Source organism: Egretta garzetta, unplaced genomic scaffold (genome assembly GCF_000687185.1).
Source record: "Egretta garzetta isolate BGI_Z169 unplaced genomic scaffold, ASM68718v1 scaffold655, whole genome shotgun sequence".
In the NCBI taxonomy this organism is placed as follows: domain Eukaryota; kingdom Metazoa; phylum Chordata; class Aves; order Pelecaniformes; family Ardeidae; genus Egretta; species Egretta garzetta.
In genome coordinates, this window is record NW_009259716.1 from 1,149,938 (window position 1) to 1,177,740 (window position 27,803).

The window sequence follows — 27,803 nt, forward strand, 5'->3', positions numbered from 1 at the left end:
CAGCAATCCCACCACGGTCAGCATTTCCTCTCCACCACCTCTCACCGGCGCGTGACACCGCAGCCCTGCCCTGCTCTCCCAAAACAACACCTCCAACTTGCAAAGTGCTGACAAAATTATGTCTGAAGCTCAGCATCCATCTTGCAGACTTAAACCTACTGTCATATGTTCTTAGATAAGCAAACTATTTCTTTTTTTTTCTTCCAGTAAAACCAAAGAATGTTTTCTTATTTTCTGGAATCTAACAAAGAAAAAATTACAGCAACATTCTTCTCAATTTTTTTAATTTATGATAGACGAAATGTCTTCAACAGAGATATCCAAACACAGCTCAGCTCGGGAGGATATTATCATGCAGGCCTGCAAGTGTAAGCTAACTGAAATTGAAATCAATTACAGCTCCCACTGACTTGACCTCAGCTATCAGCCAAGACCTCTGTCACGTCTCTAGATCTGGCTTTGAAATCAACTCCAGTGACGAGACAAAAAAAGCCCCCAAAAAAACAAAATGGAAAAAAAAAAAAAACAAAACCAAAACTCCAACACAAACCCCCATCTCCCTGCATATGTAATCTCAGTATTCTGCAGTTGAAGTTGCAAGAGTCAAATAATGCAGAATTTTTGTGTTAACTCATATATTATTATATTATTATATTAATTCCCCAGTGTATTCCAGCAGCATTGCTGAGGGAGTAACGGGCAGCTTTTGAATGGAAAAAAGCAGAATAGGAAGTTATGAAGCACTTAGAGTCTTTACATGCTGTGAGATATTCCAATAAAACATTCCCTGTACAGCAGAATCGCACCTTCAGTGATTTGTATTACCCCCGTAGGACTAATTAAATAACGTGCATTCTAGCAGCAGCAGGAGAAGAAAGAATAGTTAAAAAAATAAATATTCTGAATTCATCAGGTAGTCCTACTATGTTGGGACGGATATAAAAATTCAAAGATGGTGTAAGTCCACCCTTCAGAGCAGTTAACAGTAGCCGAGTCGCCCTTCTCTTTCATTTTGAATGGACAGATATACACAGGAACAAGTGGTGTTCGCTCTCACGGAACGCAGCAAAATCAAATGTTTCTCCAGAAGCTCTTGGCTCACGCCCAGCTACGGACCCAGTGCCTCTCCATGAACGAGAGAAGTGGAAGACAGCTAGCAAGAACCGCGCATCACTCACACGGCGCAGAACGCGTCTGCTGGCACAGACGACTTATTACCAAGAGGAAAAATTGTTTATAGGTGCATCTGTGAAAAGCCTGGAATGCAGATATTCTGGAGCTCGGCAGTTTTTCATTTGATATTCATTCCTAAAGTCTTTTGATGTATGCATTTTATGCTGTTTCTGGGCATTTTTATATCAGCTGGTTGTAAAGACTGTTAGATTTAATAATAACAGTAAAAGTTATAGCGTGTTTAAAACCCGATTGATGTTTCAGTATCTTTAACTGCATCATTTATCATAACACGATGTTTATATTTCATCCTTCCAAGTTATCAGTGGTAAAGCATCAATTTATCTTTTTGTTCTGATCATGACAACAATTGGTAACATTTAACAAATAATATTTATCCATTCTGTAGAACGGTGTTATTCTCAATACTCCTCCAAACAGCACATTTCTAAACTTAGCAGAAAGCTTTGTCACTAGAAGGCAACCTTCATAGCAAACACTCCCGTGGCGGTTTCCCTACCTTTGGCATCCCGCCTCCTCTGCTTTCATGTATAGCGGCGGCCGCTAAAACCTTGCTACCGTTGCTGTCGATGCCACCCTACGGCAACGGGGCGGCTCCAAGAACCTAACGCCAACCCTCAGCAGGTCCTGCCTGTGTCCAGCACAGTGACCCCACGGCACGGGAAGGCCACAACATTTACAACAAGCAAGGCGTGGGGGGAAGAAAGCTAAGGTCACCTAACATGTTCATCCTATCCAGATCTGTTCCCTCGCTCAAGCTAACATACCTTGCACCTACAAATATTCTGTGCATCAAAGTCCTGCAAATACCAGGCACTAAAGATGTCTCAAGATATACTCGTGTATTTATATTCTTTAGGATCACATGTGTATTTGTTTCAGAAACTAAGGCAGGGTATAAGCCCTAACAGCACCTCCAAACGCAGCCACCACCAACTGATTCCACCTACTTACAAACCATGGAAGTGCCTGCCTTGACTGCTGTAATGAAAGCAATTCTATCAGTAAGTCAAACTGTTGTGAATCAAGTTAAAAGAAGTTAAAGCTGTCTTAAAGCAAAGTAAGGAATACGATTCATCACCGGGTTTATGGGTTTACATCAAGTAATCTCAAAGGGACATACAGTGATCTGCAGAGGGCAGAGAATGCAGGAGCAAGCGTGCAGGACATGAATGCATCGTCACGTCTGGATGCAAAACTCTTGAGCACCCATTATAAAATAAATATTCTTATTGTTATCTTCAGCTTTTCTAGATTGAGAACATCCTGGTGTGAAATAACAGCAGGTGAGAGCCTACAGAGAGGAGGCAATTTATCGAGCAGTCTGAATTCATAGTTTTGTATTAGTTTTACTCTTATGCATATTTAACCTCACTCCTTATGGTGTAATCCCTCTCTCTAACCTGAAGTGACTGGGGAATAGATTAAAACCACAGCATCGCCACCTGACTGCTGGGGAAGGGAGAAAGTGCACTTGCACATAAAACGCGTTTGTTCCGTACTCCGGAAACTCTTTAAGACAGTTCAATTTATTAATATTCCCAAAAGTTAAATCTGCTCCTCAAATGTGTTTTCTTGACATGTCCTATTTACATCCAATAACCAAAAGTATTAGGATGCTGCACTTTAAGCAAGACTGAACATACCACGAAAACACAAAGGAACCAGACGCGCTGTGAGTTCCGTAAGGGAAGATTAATAAAGCAATGCTATGAACTAGGCAGTTTTTTCCGTGAGATGACAGACAGAATTAAACAACTGTACTTACGCATGGGCTAGGCTTGACTGCATCACTTGGGAAGAACCCAAGCTCTCCTGTTGTTAGATTTCTGCCCTAGAAAAAAAAAAAAAAAAAAAAAAAACAAAATTTTCCATTTTAGAGACGTAATGGGGCTTAACAGTAAATAATAGCATGTGTACAGGGCTGTAGGGTAATAAGAGTATATTAAAGAGTCTTTAAAATAAAATGCTGCTCTAATAAAGTGTTACTCAACAGTTGTGTGGGGTTTGTTGTGTTGTTTGTTTTTTAAAAATTGTATAATTAACAACATAAATCCCTCTGACATACGGACTTAACGTATAGGCAGAGCTCTGACACCCACTCCCACCCAAGCGAATCTCATTTACAATACTAATCTTACCTGAGTAGCGAGTGATATCAGTCACTGAATAAAATAATTAATGAGGAAAAGCACCTGAAGAAGCACAACTGAGCATGAGTTTTGTAGGTGCCCACACACCACCGCTATTCACAAGAAACCTTTGCATGAGGTCAGAGCAGCTGACCAAGATGACACATGATGCAAGGTGTGTCCACAACAGCCAGGAGGCAGCCACAGATCACACTTTGACGAGCTCAGGGACCAGCCCCTGTGTCACCTGAGAGTGCAAAAAGGGACACATTTCCAACGGGCAGCAGTGCCTCAGGATGTTCATGGTGCTTCCTCCCGCAAGTCAGGAACAGTCTGGGCCCTTGCAGGGCCCTCTCTTACTGCTTCTCCAGAAATGTATTTGCACACCGTGAAATCTAAAATGAAAGCTAGCTTTTGATTTGCAGACATTTCAATCTTCAATCTGCACTGAATTTTAGCAAACTGAGCTGTTCTATACCCTCAAGTAAAAATTAAAAAAAAAAATAAAATAAAAAAAAGCCACATTACAGCCACTGAAGGAACTGTAGCACGTACAGAAAGACCAGTCCGTGGGACCATACGATGTAGAGCCAGCATTGCATTGCCTGGCTTAGACACTGCTAGCAGCACACAGCGATACAAATCACAGCTTGAAAACCCAGCAGAGCAGCAAAGACTCTGAGATCGCTGTGGTCCACGCTGGTGAAATCGTTACCACAATGCAGACGTTGTATACGTATACATGTTCAGAATGAGGAACCTGAACTGCAGTCCACAGGCTGCACTGCAGCGTATGCGTGCACTGTAAGTGATCTGCAGGTAACGAATCAACAGCACTTGCAGCAAAAAATGAATCATCTGGAGGACACTGAACGTTCAGTGAAATGAAGCGGTGAGAAACGACCTCGTCGGCAGGCAGACTTGTGAGAGGTACAGCACCCAGAGCACTCCCTGCCCAAGCCACGATCCCACAACGGCTTCAGGCGTCACCGCCTGTGGGAGATGCCACCGCGTGCAGCTCTGCTTCACGGGCCAGGCGCGGCTGAAGGCGAGGAGCGCGCCCCGTGGAGAGCACACCAGGACCCCCGCGGAAGCAGCAGGAGAGAAGTCGCACGGACAGACCCTCTCATCACACAGAACATCCCCAAGGACTGGGACCAGGACAATTGCTTTGCATTGTGAGCAATGCCAGGAACGTAACAAGCACCAAGACAACCCAAGAAAAGCTTTGTCTTCTCAAGACAAGCTTCACAAGGTAACTGCAGATGGCTTTGTTCGATAAGTAAAAGCAAACCCTGAAACAGAACAGAGTTGGATTTATTACACGTTGCTGAAGGGAACAGCTCACTTTAAAATGCTCTGTCAGTAACGAACTCGTATGAATAATTAGACAATGTCCTTCGGAGAGCGGGTTGTTTTGTTTACGTTGGAAATCCTAGCTGAATTCATCAAAGCTCAGTGTCATTCACACGCAGAGCCATGACCTGTTGTCAGATGGGGATTTCAAAATTTAAGATCTATCCATCAACTCATTAACAACAGCAAAATTATCACTTACACTAATCACTTCTTTCTGCTCCACGTTTCCTGCTTGCTAATTGCTTGGGGTTTGATGAGTACGCGTCTCCCTTGGACATCGCCCTGCAGTGACTTGTGGCCATTACAAAAGCAGACACAAAGGACTGGACAGAACGAGTTTTAAAGTGTGTATTATGTACACACTATTACAGTGCATTTTTAAATTATTATATTATACATTAAAACACATGACACGTATGTGTGTGTACATGTGCATACATATTCATATATATAGAGGCCAATGAGGCCCTTCCGTCCCTGTCCTTCGATGACAGCCTCAGCAAGGCTGGGGGCCGGTTCACCGCTCTTGTACCTGTTCAATGCGGGAGATTTGTGAAGCCAGGTGACACATTTGCTCTGAACCTCCAGACCGTGCCTGTTACGTAGCTACGCCGTGCCCATTGGCTTCATTGCACGCGCACAGACCTGGAACTCCAGGATAGCCAAAATGTACAGATTGCCACGTCCTTCACTCGTGTTCATTTTGTTTACTGCAAAGTGCGGTGCAGAGAGGAAGGAGACATGAAAAGTTACAAACCAAATTACAGACCAAAAGGAAAAAAAAAGGCACTTTCAAGAGGCATTTTTACAGTGCTGCCTCCCCAGTGTTTCAATTTTATATCATAAGTATATTTACAACACACTTTTGGCTGTTGACGGCAGGACGACTAACTACCGAAGCATCAGACAGTACAGCTGTAAGAGCTGTTACTTGATATGGGTTTAATCTGCATCAAAGAAAACCTGGTTTTGAAAAAGGGAAGAACCAGTCCAGGAAATGTCTGTATTCTTTTGGCACAGTTGAGAAACACGACTGCCGAGGACGGCGGGGAATCGCAATGCAAACCTGCAAAACCAGAACTGCGCCCTCTCTGACGGCAGGCACCGCGGCACCCCTGAAAGCCTGCCCTCGGGTGATGCAGATGCAAACCAAACTCAGCAGAGGACAGAAATATTTGCATCTGTAACAAAAACGTGACTACTTCGAGGCTGCACGACTACAGCTGGAACAACCGCCAGTGGCCTGGGTAAGGGGTCTGAAACTTCCATGTAACACCAAGCTTTCTCTCCTCTCCCGGCCCAGCGCCCGTTCCTTACGGCATCGTGCAGGTGGCGTTAGCCAAGCACCCGCTCGGCAGGCGGCACGGCTCGGCTCGCCCCAGCCCTCGATGGAGCACAGCAAAGCAGTCGCGCCCCAGGGGGTGCACCGGTATCGGCATGGGACCATCCTCCTCCTCACACGCAGCCAGGTGCTTACCGAGGGAGTTCAACAACTTGTGACCTACCAGCCCCCCTGTAGGAAGAAGCCCCCCCTTCTCTTTGAAGAAGGGTTTGGGTGATAGCAGTGAAGAGACAGCAAGCAAATTAATGGAATCGCGAGACGCTTCTCCCAGCCACCTTGCTGTCCCCGTGACTGCTCAGCTTGCCTCTCAGAAGAGTGTTTGCTGTTTCATAAAGAAGCAGCTCCACGCTTCTCCTGTCTTCCAGGCTGTGTAACAAGTAAGATTTCTATGGGCATATGGTCTTGGACTACTACAGAACTTGCCACAATAACTGCTACACGACCGTTCAGACATTAACTTAGCAGAATGTTCATGCCCATCAAAACACGGCTGATGGCATTTAATCTATAGCCTAAGCATTGCTTAGTAACAGGCCTGGTTTGTTTGATGGACTGTAAAGAACAAAATAATCATGCTTAAACCACACATACTTACCTATTACAAGCACTTGCACTTCTAAACTGAGCAACAGTTGACTTAAAAACCCATCCCAGTATCAGTCTGGCAGGTCAGCGGTAAATTACTCTAAACCACTGCTTGAACAAAACTTACAGATTTTAACACAAATTGTGCTTTGTGGGTTTTTTTCCTTAACATGCATTTTAAAATGCAGATGCCATTACAAGACTTATGAAAATCTGTATTAAGCAGTCTGTGATGAGACAGCTTGCAAGAAAAAAAAAATGTCCTGAATGATGCTAATGGAGATGCCAATTTGCATTAAGATTCAAATCTGTTACTGAGGCTTCTGGGAAAAAAGCCTCATGTGCTTTCCAGCTTCTGCTGGCTAAACACAGTGAGATTCTAGCTAAATTCTTTAGCATGATAGGTACAACCAACATCCGAGACAAAGCCCAGTAGATTGAGTTGAGGGACGTATATGAACATGGCAACAGAATCAGTCCCACGGGGTGCCAGCAATCCTGGCTTGTCCTCAGCGTGTCAGTCGGACGATCGCCTTCTAGCCAGTCCCAAAACAAGAGCATGCTTCAGTGATTCTCAGGATCAGAACTCAAGGCCTGGCAGAACCAAGCCCTACATATAAAACTGCATAGGCCAAAATCTGCCAACCAACATCTGAGAAATTAATTTCTAGTGATGTGAAATATCGATGGTCTGCTAAATAACAGGTTTGGTGGGTTGTGGTTGTTTGTTGGGGGGCGTTACAGTTATTTACATATTTTTAAATAGATAAAGCCATGCTATTGTTTATGACTCCCCCCCGGTTAAATATTGTTCAGGATGACGCAGTGGCATAGGAACAGAGTTCACTGATTTCAGTCCTGGAGAGTTCGGAGAAGATTCAACCCTAACTCAAGCCAGCAAAAAGCCCTATGACCTAACCCACGTAACAGCCCAAGCAGCTTTTATAATTATATTCATTACCTTATTACAGCCCCAAAGAAAAAAGAAAATCACAAACACAGGGACGACAAATCAAGACGACGGATGCTTCCCAGTTGTTCTATTGATATCCTGAAAGTTCCTCTGTTCAGCTCTATTTCCCTTTACCCAATGGTACCGGTAGCACATAGGATTCTAGTACGAACAATTAAGAGAACAATCAAGAAAAATGAGACCTGCTTTAATGCCTTTATCTTTAAAGTGAATGCAAGACAGCATTTTGAATCTGTTTATAGTTCTCAATTAAACAGAGATTTCAGTAATGGTAATAGTGATGTAAATCACATGATTCTGAATTTTGCCATCGATAGAAGATACTTCTCCCGTGTGCATACAAACTGCCCTTAGCTGACTTGAGAGGTCATCGAGCACTTTAGGGTGGTTCTGGTTTGCAGAGCTATTTCTCTCCCCTATAACTCTAATATTCATTACTGGGTTCGCCAATAGAGCTTTTAGTTCTGCTACGTTAAAAGAAGCAGTGCCTGAAAGCTCACAGATGCTCTCCTTAAATCCTATCATTTCAGTAGAAGGATTGCTACCAACGCCCTGTTCTTGCCGGTTTATTTACCAGGACTCTTACCCTAAGGCTGCAAAAACGAAGCTTTACACAACAGAGGAACTACTGGCACTTTAAAAATAAAAATAGTTGTGTTAGACACATATTGGGGTAAAATACAAAGATATTCCTCTGTTGTTCAAAAAGGAAAAAAATGACAAGAGCAATATATCAATAAAAATTTGCTATCTGTGACTAATGGAATATAGCCACTTGCTGAATGAGACAGTACCTGCCAAAACAAGCTGTGTGCATCTCCTCTAATGAGCTCAATTGTGTCCCCAATCTGGATGTGCAGTGGTGGACCATCCTGCGGCGCTGGCTGCGGTATTCCATTGTAGTTTCGAATGACCTGCATTTTTGGTAAACCTGAACAAACAAAACAAAACAAAACAAAACAAAACAAACAAACAGAAACAAAACAAAAGTCAGCATATATTTCAGTTAATGTCGATTTATAAAAGCAACCGATCAACCCGTAGGCACTATGTCCTTAACAGGCACCCGACTAAGGCCCCAAGGCAATGCCTTCGTACTGTGCCACGTACGACCTAATAGAGAAGAACAACTTTGAAATAAACATCTTTGTCCTCCCTTCTTGGAGTAAAGGTGGTTTCATGTCTATGGAGGCTCTTTGCTCTACATGTGCACCCCTGGCTCTGCGTAAGGTTCAAGGATGAAGGCTATCTTTGTAGTTCAAGGCAAAAATTGGGATAAACTACTATTAAAGACACCAATACGGATAATCTCATCAGCTCGAGATCAGTATCACCAAAAAGCTGATGTAACCGTGTCCAAGACGGCAAGGATGACAAACCTCCCAGGCTTCTCCTAAGCCTTTGTCTTCTCTCAGGTTTTGACAATATTTTCAGATACACGTCGCAAAGCCTGGATCAGCTGGAAGTTTCATTTTCAAGACAAGAACTCCAGCTGCACACTAGCCCTTTCCCATCAACATTAGCTGCATCCAGGCAGCTGATCTGTAATTCTTTATTTTTTTAAATGGAGCGATCCACTTCCCAAGACACAAAATATTTTGGCCAAAGATTGGTGTCTCTGCCTGTACAAAGAACTAAATCGCTGTTTGTAACTGCAGTTCAAGAACCCTCCACAAGCTGTATCAAACGGAGGGCAGGGGGAAGGATTTCAGCAAGAAGAGAAAACTGTGGGCACAGTAACTCCAGGTTCTTGTAACTATAATAGCGTTTTTAAAAAACGACTCTAAAGCATTATGGACGGCACTTAAAGAGTGTGCTGCGGTATTATAATACTTGAAATCAAATGAAGTGCCACCCACTCCATAACAAACATAGTAAAGACTTTTAGAAAAGCATTTTTCCCACTCTTTATACTGCCAAGGAAGGCGTCATTTTAACAGAACAGAGCTATTTTTAATTACTGTCCCTCTGTCTTTAAATAAAACTTTATATAATATCTTTTAACTACACATAATAAGTTCTAACTACACATGGGACGTTAAAAATTGCTACAATTAAGTGGGCATATCCATTTATAATCTTAACCAGAACATTTTGGGTTAAGTAAGATTTGGTAAGAATGTGCATTAATAAATACAAGTAAGAGCGAAAGCATGCGAAGTCAAGGTAGCTGGGCTGCCACATTTAACCAGGTTCTTGCTGGAGAGTCATGATGAACTTAATTCTAACCACAAAGGACCAGCAGCCCTATAAAGGACCTATTTCTGCTGCAAGATCGCTACTGTAATTTAGGTTGCAAGAAATACAAATATTCATGATCTCCTCGAAATTGTATGGAACATGAAAGAGGTCACCTTCAGTAATTACTGCTCTGTATTTAATAAATACTAATCCAAAGTGCTGATGAAATGTTAAGCAAAGTAATAACAACTCTTATGTTACTCAACCCAAATGACACCATAACTTTCACTATTTTTCCAAGTTACCTGGCGTACTTAAAACGAGCACCTAATCATTAGTAAGCCACTATTCCACTGCGGCAAATACCAGACTGAGCTTTACTTCTCAGCCGAAGGCCGTCATGCTTTCAGACACCGATTCAGCACCAACAAGGGCTGCATCTCGCGCATGGCAAATAGAAGCAACGCTGCGTACACGCATCTACTCAAAGCTGACAACTTTGCCCTAACGCAAGGGAACTCCCTCATCACTACATAAATGATAGCTCTGCAAATGCCATAAACAAACTGCAAGCACGCACTCATCTTGGAGACATACTTACAAAACAAACGCACGAAGAATTGTTCATGTCATGAAACGGGCCGATTTAGTTTATCACACTTGTAGTGGGCAGATCCAACATACTGCAAATGCCACATTTGTATGGATCTCATCAGACGATAGTCAAGAAATACTCTCATGCACTTTTCAGTGCAAATCTGGGGTTTTTAAAGAGACTATACTTCTGAAACTCTCAGTCATACACGCGTGTAAAATCACTTCTTATTTCTGTTGCACTGGTAATCACAATTATTGGCATCTTTGAAAAGCAGGCCAAGGGAACGTGCAAAAAAAGCCACGCTGTGTCAATGAGCAGAATTATTCAAAAATAACACAGAATTAATCATGTTAAAACATATCACGCCTAGAATACTTGTGTATAATTCAATACGCTTAATTCCATAAAATCCTACAGCAGTTTTGATTATAAAGTTCCCTTGGCAGATACAACGTTGGAAGGTTTGATCTAACACCTCCTGACATCACTAGAAATAATCCTATTCATTTAAATTGGCTTCCACGTCAGGGTCTTGGTCCTAAAGTCCATTATCTTGCTTCAGATCCCTCCTTAAAACCTCTTTGCTGTAACGCCTACAGAAACTGCGACAGCTACGGCGCTGACGTGCTACCGCTGCTTTCTACTATGGTGACCAACACATCTTATTCTTCTACTGCAATTCCACCGCCTATTTTTATGCAGCTGTGGTCTTCGGTCTACCTCGATCTTTGCGCTCAGCGCTGTCCCCGCTATGCATACGCGCTGCCTAGCGCAACGTACGCGCGCTGTCACCAGAACCACGCAAACCAGCCTCTGGAACGGGAGGGATAATGGCGAGGATTCCCTACGCTGCAGTAATACGGAGGAATATTGCGATTTCATTAATTACCTTCATTCACCCGCTTTAGCAATGATACTGTGTGCTCGCTTCAAGGCCACTGACCAAAGACGCAGGTATAAACAAGGGAAATTACTTTCTGGTGCTAATTATTTAAGCACACATTAGATCTGACCCGGATCACAAAAAGGACTTTGTACCTCGAAGCCCAACCACTGAAGGTAAATTCACTCTCCGGCAGCAGGAGTGTCCGAGTCACAGAGATCGCATTTGTTCCGGCATCAGCCATACCGGACATGCGGAGACCGCCTGCACCGATCACAGGTGGAAAAGCAGTGAATGTGCAGCTAATGGGCTTTACTCGTCCTATGAGAATATCATCAAAAGGACCTGTCCCTCTCACGTGATTTTAAACATTTTTTAAAATAATTTTTTTTTCCAGGAACAAAAGACTGAACGAAACCTTTGACTTAGTCAGAAACAAGCACAAACTGTTAAGCACAAACTGTTCTGGAGTAGCTGTTTTCCCATGGGTAAATGTTCTTCTTACAGAACTCCCCATATATCACCACTAAGCATGGAGGAAATAAATGGGGTACAGAAAAGTTAACAGATTGAGGTAAAGAGCTCCAAACAGAATACTCAACTTCCTTCTCACCATTTAGTTACAGATTTGATATCGCAGCTCAGAAACAGCGCAGCACATCAACACCGCGATGGTGTGCGTTTAATTGGACAGAACCTGGTCAGCCCTGAGGTGTGATGGATCAAGCCCTCCACCCTTATCTCGGGGAACCGCTTGTGCAATCTTCCACCAAGCCTCTCCTAAAGCTAATTTGTTTGTTGCTACTGCTCATTTGAGAACTTTATTCTCCCAGCACTTAGAATCTTCTGCTTCCCAGTGTACAGCAGCGCATGGCCAGCTCACACCCGCCTAGAGGCAGCAGCCTGGGTAGTTCTTGCCCTTGCCAGTGCTGTTTTTCCACGCCGCAGTCGCAGACAGCACTCATACCCCTTTTAACCTTCGCTTTGCTAGGCTCAACGAGCCACGTTCGTTTAGCCTCCTCTCATAACAGATCAAATCCTCTGAGGCACTGCGCCAACTGCTTTACTGAAGTTCAGGCAGACAAGATACGGAATATTTTCCTTATCTATCCTGAAATTTCATTCTCAATTGGCACATGGATTCATCACAAATACACTCGTTAAGCACCCTGAGTACTTGCTGTAATATAATAATGCAGACAAGAAAAAGCAGGATGCTACAGAAACCTGAGATGTTTTGCCTGTAATTACGGATGATTTGTGACAGGAATGGTATAGAAACATTACGCATTAATGACTAAAATGTGCCATATGATAACGGTAAGCATTACAGGCACCGCCATCGCGATGTGCATCACTGCGTACGGAGGGCATTGACAACTGCAGAAAACTTCTGGGAACCTATCTGCCATAAAAACGTTATTCCTGGATATGTCTAAAAGCAGATAAAATGCCAACACAAAGGACAAGGTGAGTATTTCAGCCACACATTGACACTATTCATGGCAAAAATCCCACTGGCTTCCATGAGGTCAGATTCCCACAAGACGGAAAGTTTTTCTCAGGAAACTTCCTAATTTAGAGGTGCAAAACCAGCCTGGCAGTTTCCAGCCTTGAAATCAAAAAGCTAACTGACCCAGTTATTCCAGCAATAGACAGCTGACATTTACTTCGCTTGAAACCAGGAAAACCCCCAGATTCCTAGCAAAGTCCTCCCAGCCAAGCTCGGGGTCACAGATCTAACACAAACTGACAATCTAAATCGTAGCTCACAAGAAAACCAGGAATCGCGCGAGAGCCAGGGTTTACAACGTAAACGTTACAGAAAAATAAAACCTTTCACAAACCACACCACACGTTTGAGCATTTCATCTCATGGCTGAGAGTCACAGAAGAAGGTTATGCTGTAGAGAGCACATCATACATAATGGGTGAGAATGGCCATTCTGTCTGAAATGGCAAGAACATACGAACTACAGGTACTGCTTACAGCAGCTCTGCAGCTACGAACAGCACCGAAGGACCCTCAGAGTTTCATGCAGAGATGCAAAAACGTTATTTTTTGCTAACAACATGCATAATGCATGCCCCGTGATGACCTCTATCTGTCAAAATTGATTCGAGCATCTGCTATTTCCTAACAACGCAGAACGTGGTTTGTGCTTTGGGCAGGGATGATTTCAACACACAGAATAATGACACGGAGCATAGGAGACCGGGGTTCAAGGGTGAATTTGTGGGTACACGAGACGCTGTTAGCACAGAGACGTAAACAGCTTTGGCTGCATTAAACATCCATTCCTCCTTCCTACAAGTCTTGCAGGAAAACTTTCCTTTTCCCTAGGGAAAACACAGCCTGGTCACCAAATATTTATAACCTGATCCAAACCCCACTCATGTCATGGAGGAAAGCCTCCTGACACCGTGATGCTTTGGGTCTGAAACAGAACTTTAGACTGACAAGGCCACACCTCAATGTTTCAGAATCTCAACACGACGACATTTGCCTTTCCTATAGGAAATGCCACGAAGCCTCACTAATTCTGTCTTTTCTTGCACCAAAAGAGTGGGTTTGGTATCTGTTTGGACACCCTGAACTTGCTTTAAGCCTTTTTGGTTTATGTTTTTGTACCTGCAAAGACAGGGAATGCAGCTGTGCTGAGGACCAGACTGAGAGGGCACGACTGCCAAGCCTTCAGAGCCCGGAGCAGAGCAGGGGCTCCATCTCAACCCCGAGTCGGTGCCTGGCAGCCGCCCTCCCCCTCCACGCAGGAAACGCGGGCAAAGCAGCCCAGGGCAGCATCGCATCGCGCCGCCGCAGTGCAGGCCTGATCGGTGACCCACCGCGCCGTGAATCATTTAACAGCACGAGCCGCAGGCACGCAGGCAAAAGAGACCTCGTTTGGAGAGAAGAGTGAAGAAATCCAAAATCCATATTTACACCGTGGCAAGTAGAGTTCAACTGCGAAGGTTTCAGACCAGGGAGCATAACTGCAGATAACACAGTAACAAGGAATCGCGATGAAAAAGGGACGAGAAAAACAGAGGGGGTGATGAGGCAGCAGGGCGAAGAGCGGGTGGGCAGTTACAGCACAGCCTGGGCATCCACGCACAAACCAGCGGCCTTGCCAGCTCTTTTGGCCCAGTACTAGTGTCAGTAACAGCTAGTTAAAGGGGCGCTATGTTCTGCGCATGGACTATGTGAAAACAAAGTCCTTAGGCGTTCTCTGTATGTTCTTCAAATCAGCTCTGCTAGCGTCAGCCTTTAAAATTCCCATTCCTAGTGATTTTGGTGCAGAATTAACAGTAAACTGGATCCTCTTCTCTTGCACTTATCAAGAGAGCTGCTGCTTAATTCCTAATCAGTGCAATCTATCTCCACAACTAGCGGCAGTCAACAGCTTCGTACAGTTTCTGCCAAAACCAAAACTTGTCCAGAAGGGCTGCTCAGCTGGTGAGGAGACACGGGAAGCGCACCACCACGTAGTCGCTTACAACACCCACTCACCTTCAGTTTCTAGGGCTGTCCACTAATGGTGCAAGAGAAAATAGGCGGGGTTTTTTTACTTTTAGGCCAAGTACTTATGGCAAGTTACAAACTCACGTACATGGAACATGTCAGCGCAGTCTTCTAAATGCACTCCTCAGTGAGGCAATGATTTAAATAATGACTATTGGACAAAATTAATACAATAAGTAAGTACAGAGGCACACCTCACCGAGGATATTTTAATTGAACTTCTAAGTTTCCCAGTCGTAGGTCATTATTTTTGTATGTCACCATAATTAAAAGTTCTAATTTTAGATATTGCTTATAAGCCTTACGTTCAGGCAAGACGACTGAGCCGCTGACCGTGCCCAAGAATCAGCTTTGGGTATTTCACTTGTTTGCCTTCTGTTTTGCTGTTCTGCCTCTGAGTACTCTTCCATAGGTCTCAATATTTGTCACATGACGAACCGCAACCCCGAGTTTGCTGCCTGACTCAATTTTAAGTTAGAAAACTTCGGCAGGCTGATTATTAAAACGTTTAACAGTTACCACAAGCCTTACCCAACTGTTTAAGCTTTGCTTATACAGGCGTGCAAGCAGAGCAGCCCTGGCAGGGCCCTCTCCCACAAGCAGAGAACCTGCAAGCACCGGGGGGGCAAAAATCTTCACTATCTCCTAACTCAGGTGCCAAACTTGTAATGCACCTCAAACCACACCTGATCAACATTCACATTTCTTTTCCACTTCCACAGAACAGAAGATTTAAGGACTGTCATCCTGCAGGACAAATAAAAGTACTGAAGACGTTGTTTTATTTTTTTTACAGCCCTAGCCCTGCTTTCTGTGACTGTCCCCCCTCAGCTGCTCCTACCCTTGCACCTCCTTAGAAACCTTCTTGAAGCAGCATTCAGGGTTCCCTCCAGTCCTTCACTACCTGTCAAACCTTCTATAATTATTCCAAGACTTGGTTTTTCCACCATTTCTCCTTAATGATGCATATATAAGCTGTATTCTTGGCAGAGACCTCTGCAAAAATGGTCAACCGTCAACTAAAATGAAGATGCGTGGGAGGAAAAAATCTGTCTGCTAACGGTCTGATCAACAACTTGTTATCAGAAACAGAAAAACACCCCAACGCGGGAAATCCTTGTGCCGCCTCAGGTTTTGTGGAGCTGATCGTCAGCAAAAAGCCTCCTGATAAGTAGCTCTGTCTCCATTTCCCAGATAAGATCCACATGGAACTTGGAACCACATTGCAGGTCATAGCAGGAGTTCATGACAAGGAAGACAAACAAGGTATTCCATTTACACGGTTGCATTTTTGAAATTGTGGGACTCTGAACTATTTCTACACGGATTTTTATGTTACAGTAGGGGTTTTTTGCTCAAAGAACGATGCACAGACAAATGGACGTCTTCCCCTGCCCAGAAAAATCAGCACTTGACTTTGCTGAGAAAACATTTGAGCCAAGATATTTGAGGGTAACTCCCTCTTTATGCACAGTGACAATATGAGCAGCATTATTAGCATCAGTGGCACAGGAACACGGATGCTCACGGAGGTGGCCAGGCCCTTCTCAGCAGCAGCTGCAAGTTTTCAGGTCTTCCAAGCCAGGGCCAAACTTAGTGCCCAGCTTAGTGCTCCTATAAATATAGCTGTCATTTATTTTGATCAGAAATAAGCATTTTAGCTAGGAAAATTCAGAACCCAAACTGAGGTTTCAGAATTTCATTTTTTATTCAGAAAAATAACTCTAACAGAAGGCATTTTGTTTCTTCGCTCCTAAGCAGGGACATTTGGCACATGGTGACATTCACTTTAAGGAGCCTGGAAGCTTGCCTCTGTGCTTGCAAAAACAGGCACTGCAGAAATGCTTCTCAACAGCCATGGTTCTAGCATTGAGAGAGCCGTAAGGGCCGCCTTTTGGGAGAGGAATGAGCCCGTCATGATTTCGGTGGCCGATGACCATTCGTCTCTCACGCCCTTAGGGGTGTTCCTGCTCACAATTCACAGATTCACTCCTCAGGTTGAGATTTCTTTTTTGTTTTTCAAAACAGAACAGAAGGAAAAAGAAACTGCAAAGATTTTGGGAAGTAGGGGGACAAAATGTTACAACAGAGCAAAAGCAATCTGAAAATGAGTTAAGCACGCTGCGGAATGAATCCACTGACATACAAATGCCAACCTGTTCCTGTGTGCTGTGTGCACAGCAAACGTTCTCAGAAGCTGTCCTGGGCATCATCACACACTCAGGCTTCTCTTAGCACACACACGTTTGCTTTTGTACAGCCGCATGTACCTGCGGCAATAAAGGAGCCCATTGTCGGAAGCACTAGAAAGGTCAAGGGCCACCAGCTCCATCGGCACTTGTCAAATTGTTTTTTATATTTTTTTTATATATTTTTAAATATATTTTGCCCTTGAAGCAGGTACTTCCCCCTGATAACAGGTAGTGCTCATTTTCTCTAGCTATTAGTCAAATAAGTATTCCTTGAAACCAGCCCAGCCCAGTGTCAATCAGCACAGGTTTCATGGAATTAGTGGAATGACTTCATGTGGGCAGAGGAAAAAGTCCCCATCTAACTACAGTCTGACAGATGCAGTAGATCTGGTGTTATATATATATATATTTATTTTTTTTTAAGCTTGACACAAACCTTCGCACATTAATGTGGAAAACCTGGGCATGCCCCATGCCAGATGGGTAACTGTGGACGGCAGAATCAAGAAAGGATGTTTAAAATAATGTAAGTTTCCTATACAATTCCTACATCGTGTCTTATTACTTATACTCAAAACCAGGGACCTGGCGTTTAAAACTCTGACGCCTGCAGTTCGCCCTCTGTCACAAAAAGAGGGTGCTCTCCAGGACTGCCCTGAAAGGAAGCAAAGAGAGCTGGGGAGGTCGCTGGCTTTGGAATGGTCACAGATCGGTGAAAACTATTGTCCCCTTTCACAGCGCGTCTTCCACCAAAGAAGCGTTAAGGACACGTGGTTTGTACAACTTCAACTTTGAACGCTTACTCAGGCCTCTAGCCCTTACCTGCAGCGACGCAGGCAGCGATCTCGGAGAGAGCAAGGGACCTGGAGTTGTCTGGATTGAGGAGAGTCTCAGCACTCTGAACAAACCTTAGAAATGCCCGAGTGCTAAGTGTCTCATTATGTGACTAAACAACAAAGAACAATCAGGTTGCAAAAATACAGTTTTCATTTGTTTCGACAAAGTAATAAAATCTCATCATTTCAATGCAGTCCAGCAGGTGAATTGGGGATACAAATTTTTAAAATAATGTTGCCTCAAAACTAAGAAGTTTCACTATTTTCTCTAAAATAGAGCAAACCAGAGTTTGGGCATGTGAATTAAAACGTGTGGTACACGAGCTGCTGCTTTTATAGAAGCATAAGGTATGAAAATTAACCAGTGTTAATTATCACATCTTTTCATGTGGGCGACAGAGGCACGGCGTTCTCAATGCGTATTTGTTTAAAGGAGCACCTGCCCTAAGGCGCTAACAACTCAGCTGGGCAGACACCACAGGTGAGCTACGAAGGTGTGTCCAGGCAGCAGCAGATTGTGCGCGGCAAAAAGATCTGAAAAACGGGGACAAATCTTGGAAGAGGCAAATCCATCATTCCATGGGACTGATCACTTTGAGCTATACTGTCAATACCATCTTCTGCCTGCCCAGGGTGATTCTGCAGCAAGCAGTAAGAGGGGAAAAGGCTCGAGAACAAAAGCCCTGCTTTGGAAACTGAAGTTAATGCTGTGAAACGCCATGAACCTTGTGCAAGACCTAGGCAATTTCTGGTGTTGAGCATTCACAGACCGACTGATTTTGAAAAGATCTTGGTCAATTAAATATAAACAAACATAAACGTTGTCCTTTCTAACAAAAGAAATACACTGCAGTAAGCATATGATAGCCAAACCTCACCTGTGGCGTGCCCGAGAGCACGGCGAGACAGGAGGCAGCCCTACCTCCCAACGAGTCTCTTCGGCACAAATGGAACCGGTCACCCTGCTGACGGCGCTGTACGCGCCGGTGTGCAGGGACCATGCACTAAAATAACGATCAAGGACAGCAAGGGGGTAACTGCACAACAGAACCCGTGAAAACACACACCTAGGCCACCCAGGATCTTTCACAGGTCACAAATAAAATTTAAAAACACACATTGCTGAAAACGCACTGAGATTTTATTCATCAAGCACTGCAAAAATGAAAATTAATTTATCTCCATGCAATTTCTTTTGTGCTCAGTATGAACCAATAGTATCTGCCCCTAAGTTAAAGACCGTACTCTCCATTTCTGCTGCTTACAAGAAATAAACGCCCTGGCAAGAGAGGAGTTTCGGATCATTACACAGCGTGAGGGGGAAGAGGCCGATGCCGGGCAAAGCAGGCAGGCTCCAGCAAAGGGCCGGATCATCCCTCCTGCACGCACCCCCTTCATAATGCTTCATAATCCCTCAGCTTTCTAAAGTTAAGCACTCTTGTGATCTTCCTCTCGGAGCAATTTTTCTTTTCCGCGGCCTCCGCCCTGGCTACGGCAGACACCTCTTCCTAACCGACAGCTGTGAACCTACACGCAGACAAACCCCGGGCCACCACACACCTCCTTTGCGTGGAAGCCTCTGCAGATGAGCGCTGCCAAGAACTGTGGCACTATATTAAGCAATGAAAAGACACGGTTGCTTCGGCTAAAACAAGCCTGCTTTCAGGAAGTATGCCTACGGATTTCCGGTGCGTACGGGCTACAGCGAATAACTTATTTTGTCTGGGAAAAGAGAACAAAACTTGCTTTCCTTACAAAATATTTCTGCTATAAAAGTAGAAAAGGATGCGCATGCATTTCACTGTTACGGCGATGTAGTTAAAATTGTTTATCCCTATATAATATATATTTGTGATTTTGGTTTTTTGCTGCGTACTTTGCACTTTCAAAGCATTGGCAACCTATGAAAATAACTTCTCAGGAATCCAAAAGGCAGAGTGCCCTGTGATACCGCCAGCTTTTCCATGAATTTGCAGTACCCCCAGCCTAGCTGCAGTACCCCCAGCCTCAGCTGACATGCCTATACACAGACATTCACAACACATTGTAAGTACCCACCGAGTATACAAATGTTACGTGTCTTATGTATTATCTGGTCTCACTGCCTTCACTTAGAAGTCACCCTTTCTTTTCTAGCAGGATCAGCTGTATCAAAAATTATGTCCTACTTGGATGCACTAACATTTCTGCAAACTCCCTCCCATTTTATCAAAGAAAAATATTTTCAATTTTTAGTATAAATTTTAAGAATTGTTTAAAAAATTAAATAGCTTATTTTTCTATGTTTACATACAAATAAGTCCTTACCTTGAAGACTGATCACCTGATGAATAAATATTAATCAGAAGATGAATAAATATTAATCAGTATTGGTTTTAAGATAAAAATGAAAACATGCAATAAAATAATCCACAATCACTTGATCTTTGTTGCAAAACCAAGGTTACTGGTCAATGATCATAGGCACTGAAGATGGGAATCAAGCCCAGTCCCCTGTCAAGGTGTCCATCCTGCCATAATAACCTGGTTCCATCTTAAAAACTTTTTGTTTCTTTCCCTCCCCCAAGAAACCCCTTCTATTTTCTGCTTCTGGACTGACTGTGGATTATATACCCCAGCAAACCGTGAGTAACTTGTTAGGACATAACCCACACCAGAAAGCAATAAAGGCTATGGGTTGGCATTCCATCTAACCTGGGACGAGTGGATTCTGTCGCACCCCCCTCTGCAGCCTCAGGACCGAGCTGGTTCAGTAGCCCAAGCAGAGAGAAAATCCCTGACTTCCCCATCACCACCACCTCCCGTGACCAGTTTTCCATTATCCCTGAAGCCACTTAGCTCTGTGACCGGATGACCATTAGATTCAAAGGAAAGGGCAATGAGGGAACACCTGGGTGGGAAAAAGCACCATACCTTGTGGCAGCAGAGCCTGTAGCTACATCAGAGAATCACCAGAGATCAAACTGACACCACCAGAACACCTGGGGTGGGCTCTTTCTCCCCAAAATACTGCCCTTGACAAAGAACACCCCTTACGCACTTAAATCCCAGCACCAGCTCTTTGCGCTCAGTTGATCAATCAGGGTTTCTCAGATGCCTGAGCCATGTGCAGGGCGATATACAACTACAGGATTTCAATCAATACCGCCAGAAACGGAGAATTAACAAGATCAACACGCAATGCACAAGATGACTGCTCCTTCCAGGGGTGAGATGTTATTCTGGAAGGAAAACCGTGCTCCGTACGTAGCGCCTCGCCCTCCCTCCTCTCCTCGCATCTCCTATTCCAATGGGCTGCTTAAAGAACAATTTCTAAGGTTGTTGGAACTGAGGCACATTTTCAAGGTATCAGGTAATGAGGTTACTACCTAATTCCCCGTTGCACACTAAAGCTTAAGAAATGTGAGTTATGAGAAGTGCAAGACTGAAAACATCTTCTCTTTATTTGCAGGTCAGCAAGAGCAGCGATGAGGGCTGAACTCCAGAGCTTTCTCTGAATCCCGTATAGGGGCACCCTACCTTCCTTCCTGGAGAAACCGCATCAAAGGGTTAAAACAACTGGGTTGATTGAATTGATTCTACTGAAAAATCAATCAGATCAACTTTTATACTGTCGCTACTTGGAAAGACTCGGTACTAAACAACTTCAGATATGAAATTGCCAAGTTGTTTAATTGCGATCTGCACCTATTTCTTAAAACAGTCTCATACCATGAAATGGGAGGTTACGTGCAAAGCGGCGTTCTAAAGCAGCTCGGCTGTAACCAGCAGATGTCCCAGCATGGAGATCTGACGTTTGCACACGGCAGACTGGTAAAGCCAATGAAAACAGAATTTGCAAATATAAGAATAAATATAATGTAAAGACTAAAAATACCCTTTAAAGGAAAATTGGGGACATTGTTTAGCGTTCTTTGAAGCAGACAATGAACACGAAGATCAAGATTATATATTGATATGGACTAGCAAAATAATTTTAACAGGACTCACCATGAGGCACTCTTCCAGTTTTCAGGCTATGAGAGGCAAAGTTCCCGCCACGTAACTCAGCAGCAAGGACAGCAAGTAAAGGTCAGGACAAACAGCAATATTTTTTAAAAAAGAGAAGGTGGTTTCCAAAGGGGTCACCCAAGGGAATCTGTGCTTGGACTTGCGTTATTCAAAAAGTTACTAAGCAGTATTGAAACAGGAGTAAAAGTGGATAAAGTCTTGTAGAAGGTACAAATTTATCTTTAACAAGAACACTGCTTGCAATGAATTAAAGGAAGCTTTCATGAACTGAAGTGCCAGTACAATAGGGTTACAAATCAGAGTAAATGGCTGGAGGAACCCCTGGAGGTCACGTGCTCCTAACTTCATGTAAGACATAACTGAATATTCATACATGAACACGGACCTTGGAGTAATTGCTGAGTATTCTTTAAAATCAGTTCTTTACGATCATAATCTAAATCTGCTGTGTACCAATGCCACGGAATTTCTCAGAGCAGCCCACAGAACCAGAAAGACCGACCACCTTTGGACTTAGAAGTACGCCAGACAAGCAAACAGAATGGTCAGACATAGAGAACAGCTTCTGCATCAGAAGAATTAGGCAGACCATGGCTCTTCAGGTTGGAGGAGAGATGGCTGAAGGGAATATGACAGAGACCGCTCACGAGGGGCACAGTGACACTGACCAGAGAGATAAGTATTCATTATTTCTCCATCGGTTATTCACCTTCTTGGTCCAAAAATATAGGAGGTGTCAAAGTAACAGCCAGCAGGCTTAACGCAACCAGTCAGAATTGCTTTATTCACGCAGCTGATGGTGAAAGTAACAGTTCAGGGTGTTGTGAATGCCAAGATTTTAGATTGCTTCAAAAAGTGGTCATGAGTGGTAAAACGTGGAAGAAAAACAAAGAGCTAAGAGACAAAACCGCACGGTACCGGGTGGGGTACGCACCACCTCGCCCCATGCTTAAGCACCCATTAATGGGCTCCTGGGCAAGCTTGGCCTGCAGCCTAACTCAGCCTCACCCCTCTCTCCTCTGGGAAGCTCAAAGGAGCCAGCAGATTAAAAGTTCTCCCGAAAAGCAGCATCAGTTTCTCAGGCTCTTGCCTCTGGCCCAAGCTGCAAAACCTTCCTCAGGCAGCAGCAGAGGCAGCTCTGGGAGCTTCTCTTCGGCAAACTTTCAGCAGCCCTCTTTCTCCCATGGGACGGCTGCTTTCAGTTCCACAATGTTTCCCAAATTCTTTGTGTGAGAACTACTTTGAAGTAGTGATCAAATACTTACTTAGTTAAATGAGTGAGCCACAAAAAAAGAAACCATATGCTTTAGAGTACTGTTAAAATTCAGAAACTTGACTATTTTTAATCATTCGTTGCCTTATTATCTTTGTTTTGCCTTCTGAGCATGACAGTACCCTGAAGATTAAAATCAGATACGAAAACAGATGGATAGATGCAATACTCCTCTTGAAGATGAGTCAGAGATTTCTAAGTCCCAATAAACTTCATCAAAACACTCTGCAATTCTCTTCTACTTGCCATGGTAACTAAAGGCAACTGTGGGCTGGGCGATTTCTGCACATGCCTTTTTCGTTGCTTTTTTCTTCTTTTTCTTTTCTTTTTTAAATAGTGCTGCACTACTCTTTGTGTGCATGTGTAAAACGCAAAACAGTTTGGTTTTTTGCTTTATTGATCACACTTGTATGCCCATTTCGCCCACTTTCATCTTAATCTTTTCCTTTTTTCTGCCTGCTAACTCCCTTGTATTTATCCAGGAACAGTCCATGTTCAGAGTGGCTTTATGCAGAAAGAGGGCAAGATACTGTAGGACACTCAACCCACCTCACCTTAAGAACTATGCTAATACATGCCGGGCGTGTATTAAACACCATTAGTTCTCTAAGAGAAAAATAAAGTGTTGGTTGCTCAAGATAGAGACACAGTGCCCAAAATACAGCCAGTAAGACAAAAGAGCCTGAATTGCTCAACTACAAACTAATCTTGCAATCCAAACAGACAAGGATGAAAGAGTTTGACAAAATAAATGTATTTCACCCTTTGGCATCTGGGTCTTCTGATGTTTAATTAAAAGAAAAGGCTAAAGGCTATGTTCTTCTCTGAATGTTAGCTCGCTGCTGAGATGCCAAAGGGACAGGCACCTTTCAAAATACCTCTTCCCAACAGGAACGTAAAAAAAAATTTAATTTAAAATATAACAACCCAAATAAAAATCATTAAACTGCATTTGAAATGCTTCATTGGAAGACAAAACTCTGCTTTGCCTTCCAGAAATGCATTAGTGGAAAATTTCTTGGTGCAAAACATTAGACATGTTCTTTCTTGTATCACAACGAAGATGAATTCATTATTTTGGGAAGCAACAATAGCTCAGCACGCGGCACTAGCGCTGCAATGAAAAAAGCAAAGATCCTGAATATAGTATGTATTTTTAATAAATATGTGAGCTAGATTAATTTGTTCTCACAAATCAGGTCACACAATTCAGCGATCTCTGAATTCACTGCTGCTGAGGTGCACCTGGAGGAAGCTGTCCCATGAACTACTAAGAACACGGCGAGCACAAAGAAATTCACTGACTCTAATCTCAAACCCCAGCACTGCCCCAGCCACACGATGCAAAGCGTGCCAGAACACGCCTATCAATACTAAGAGCTGGTCATGTCACCACTGCAATCCCAGTCCTTGAGGGACTCCGGAACGTTCAGAATGACAGGGCACGTCAGCAAGCAGCACTGCCTCTCTCCCTTCCGCAGCAAGCGCGCTCCTAGCTGCCCTGTTAAACCAGTTCTCACCGGTGATCCACCTGGTTCACACAGACTCCCAGAGACGTGCACTGTGTACAGATGCACCCTGAACAAAGCGTTTAGATGCTGTGTGGGGAAAGAAAAAGCATCCAAAACCCAATAGACCCCCCAAAAACGTTAACCGTATGTGTTATATATATGCATAATCAAAGCTTGGTTTTGGTTCGGTAGCTTAATACCTTGCTGCGTAGCGAAATCTTCAGCTACTTAGCAAATCTAATGTTCCACAAACATTACAAAATCATCTCTAGGGAAGACACACAAAACTACGCACACTTTATCATGATTGTTAATTATTAGACAGGCTTTGCTTTCAAGACAAGTAGATGCTTGAGTTCCTTGAAGTCTCTAAATTAGTAACTTCTCTTTTTTTTTTTTTTTTTTGTAAGCCATATAGGCTGGATTTTTTAAGCCATGGGCTGCATTTTTATCTGTAATAGGAAATTGCAAAAACTAAGTCAAAAGGACATAAACGAGCAGGTCATTCTGGTTAGCCTGCACACAGCAAGCCTCCAAGCCTCCTGGTCAGTCCCAGGATGCGATGGATCCTTTACTGCTAGGAACCTTATTAGGTTATCCCATACCATAAGCAGTGGGAAAGACCTCAAACTTGTCAAACAACAAACTCTTCGCTAGAGGAAGTTTGGTGAAACATTTCTCTTTCCTCCAGTATTCCACCAGGCTTTCCCAATTTAATTTAGAGTCAGCTGCTCCTTCGCGTGCACATTCATTCTGGTCAGCCATTAAAACCCATGGTTGTGTTCAATGTAAACAGTATCTAAAGCTGAAAAGTACGTCGTACGTGTAGTCTGGTACTTCAGGCCGTGCTGCCAGGCCTACTCCCCATGGATACTGAACAGAGAAAGAAGTAAGGCTGTGGGCCTCTGAGCAAGGTCCCGAGGGAAGATGCAGAAACAAATGGCCTGCGATGGTTTGCTCCACTCCATCTGAAAGGCAAGAACTATTACAAAGGGATTGCTATTCACTCCTCCATCTTATTGACAGGAAAAATAATTAAGTAACGCTGCCGAATGTCTCAGAAAAACCCCTATCGGTGTACTTCTTGATTCTAGACACAGAAACTCCGTTACTAAAGGAAAAAAATGCTACCTTGGTGTAATCCATCTTGACGAAGATAGTCATAAGGAGGAGATACTATTAGCGACATCAGTCAGCTCCTCACTTCTCATGAGGAAACTAGGTCCTGGGGGCTTGTTTAATACTGGCTTTTTATTTTTGGTAGACCTTTTTCTGTGGCTTAAAACCAAGAGAAATTCTTGTTCTCAACAATGACATTGACAGCCAGTTAGTAATGGGCCACCAGGGATCAGGCAGAATCACAGGTAGCTGCCCCCATTGCTGAAATGCAGAGATAAATTCCTGAATGCCAGTTTTTCAGCACTGGGCCTCATGCTGCAGAAGGTTATCTTTCCTTCTCCATGAAATAGGGTATTCTCTATGCTGGGCTGAATGAGACAGACAACAGTCAATCAAGTCTACCAAGGACTTGCCTGGATAGTCCGCAAGGCAAGAAAATGAGAGACATGCTTCAAATTCTCAGTTAAAGAGAGTAGTATTATCTGTAACAACTACAGGCTTGGCAAAGAATTATCAGCAGGCTGGGGTATCCCAGCATTTGAATTTAGGCCAGGTTTTGCTTTTGGCTGGGCATATGGCTGGAGCAACATTGAAGTGGAAATCAGAGTTAGACTTGCGTGTCACAGAGCACACCCTGTCAGAATTTGTCAAAATGCCTCACGGTCTAATATACCTCACTCTTAACTGAAAAGGAAATTTAAACAGCCAACATTACACTATCCCCTAATTCTTACCATGAAGAGGAGATGCAATCATTACCCCAATACGCAAACATCTGAATAGGCTTCTGCTGCTTAGTAATCGAACACGTGTAACAGTGACACAACCTAGCTAAAAGATGCCACGATCCAATTTCAACACAATACAAAGCACACACTAGCTCATTTCCCACTACGTCTAATTAAACAAACACATCTCTGGTGCTATACTTCTCCCTGCACAGATTTTTTTTTTTTTTAATGTATACGCTTCAGGCCATAAACCCAGTTATTCTCTTCAGATCCTTTTCTTTATAATCTGTGTAAAATCAGTATTACAGGATTGCTTCACAACGCAAGTATGGACCAGTCACCAACCAGAAATACAAATACCTCTGTTTAAAATTACTATTTGAACCTTGACAGCTTTGCCCAAGCTATTGCACTGCACACATTATTTGTTAATATTGTGGCCCCCCCCAAAAAACCCCAGTCAGTATTTTACTTTCTTGGAAGGGAGAGGACCTGTTGTTTCTGTCCCTCAGCTCAGAACTAAGGTTTTCCAACCTTTAATCCATGCTCAGGAAGATACTAGCTATTTAAGAAGTCAGAATATGCTCAGTGACACTTTCACAGATCGGATTTTCAGTTTAATCTGCAATGAATCTTGAATATAAGGCTTCTAGTGTTCTATTTTTTACCAAGTTTATCCTTCTGATATGAAATATACTTTCACACTTTTAGAGATTGAAGTTCCAATATTTATATTAGCAGAAGTGCTAGGGTAAAACCAGTTTTAAAACCACCAAGCTGTGCATCTATCACATTTGGGCTCTTTATACTGTTAAAAAAATAAAAAGCTAGCAAACATAGACTGTATTATTGCAATAGCCGAGAAAGAGAAAGAAAAAATCATTTTTACTCTTATTAAAAAACATACAAAATTATTTCTATTAAAAACATTGGCTGGATTGCATCATCCTTCCCAAGAAAACATAAAAAGCCTTACTTTATGTTTACAAATATACGTATGAATGGTCCATTTGCCATTTAAGTTAACAGTGCAAATCACGTGCTTAAAATCAAACACATGCACAAAAGTTTTCATGACATTGCTTACAAAAGCTAAAAATTGTTATATAACTGTCACTCCATACGCCCACCGCAGGCACAGACTGACACCAGCCCAATCACCTCTCAAATACGTTTAAGCAGAATCATGATCTTCTACACAAACCCTAGACCAAATTTTTCCTGGCTTTCTGGGTGCAGATGCATTTACAGGTCCATTCTCTCAACGGCGTTTACTGTGCTGATTAACCCAAAGAAGGGTTATCGAAAACCTGCTCCCCTAAAACCTAGCAGATGGACCAGTTCAGGTCACTGAAGTCACACT

The 27,803-nt window shown here is 43.2% G+C and overlaps 1 protein-coding gene across 2 annotated transcripts in view; it reads right to left on the reverse strand.

Annotated features, from left to right (window-relative positions):
- Positions 1-27,803, reverse strand: part of VAV3 (vav guanine nucleotide exchange factor 3) — a 136,919-nt gene that overhangs the window by 22,563 nt on the left and 86,553 nt on the right. For both annotated transcript variants that reach the window (XM_035894485.1, XM_035894484.1), the window contains 2 exons: positions 8,380-8,516; positions 2,963-3,028 (listed from right to left, as the gene is read on the reverse strand). In XM_035894485.1, the coding sequence (XP_035750378.1) occupies positions 2,963-3,028; positions 8,380-8,516 (203 nt within the window). The remainder of the gene's footprint in view (positions 1-2,962; positions 3,029-8,379; positions 8,517-27,803) is intronic.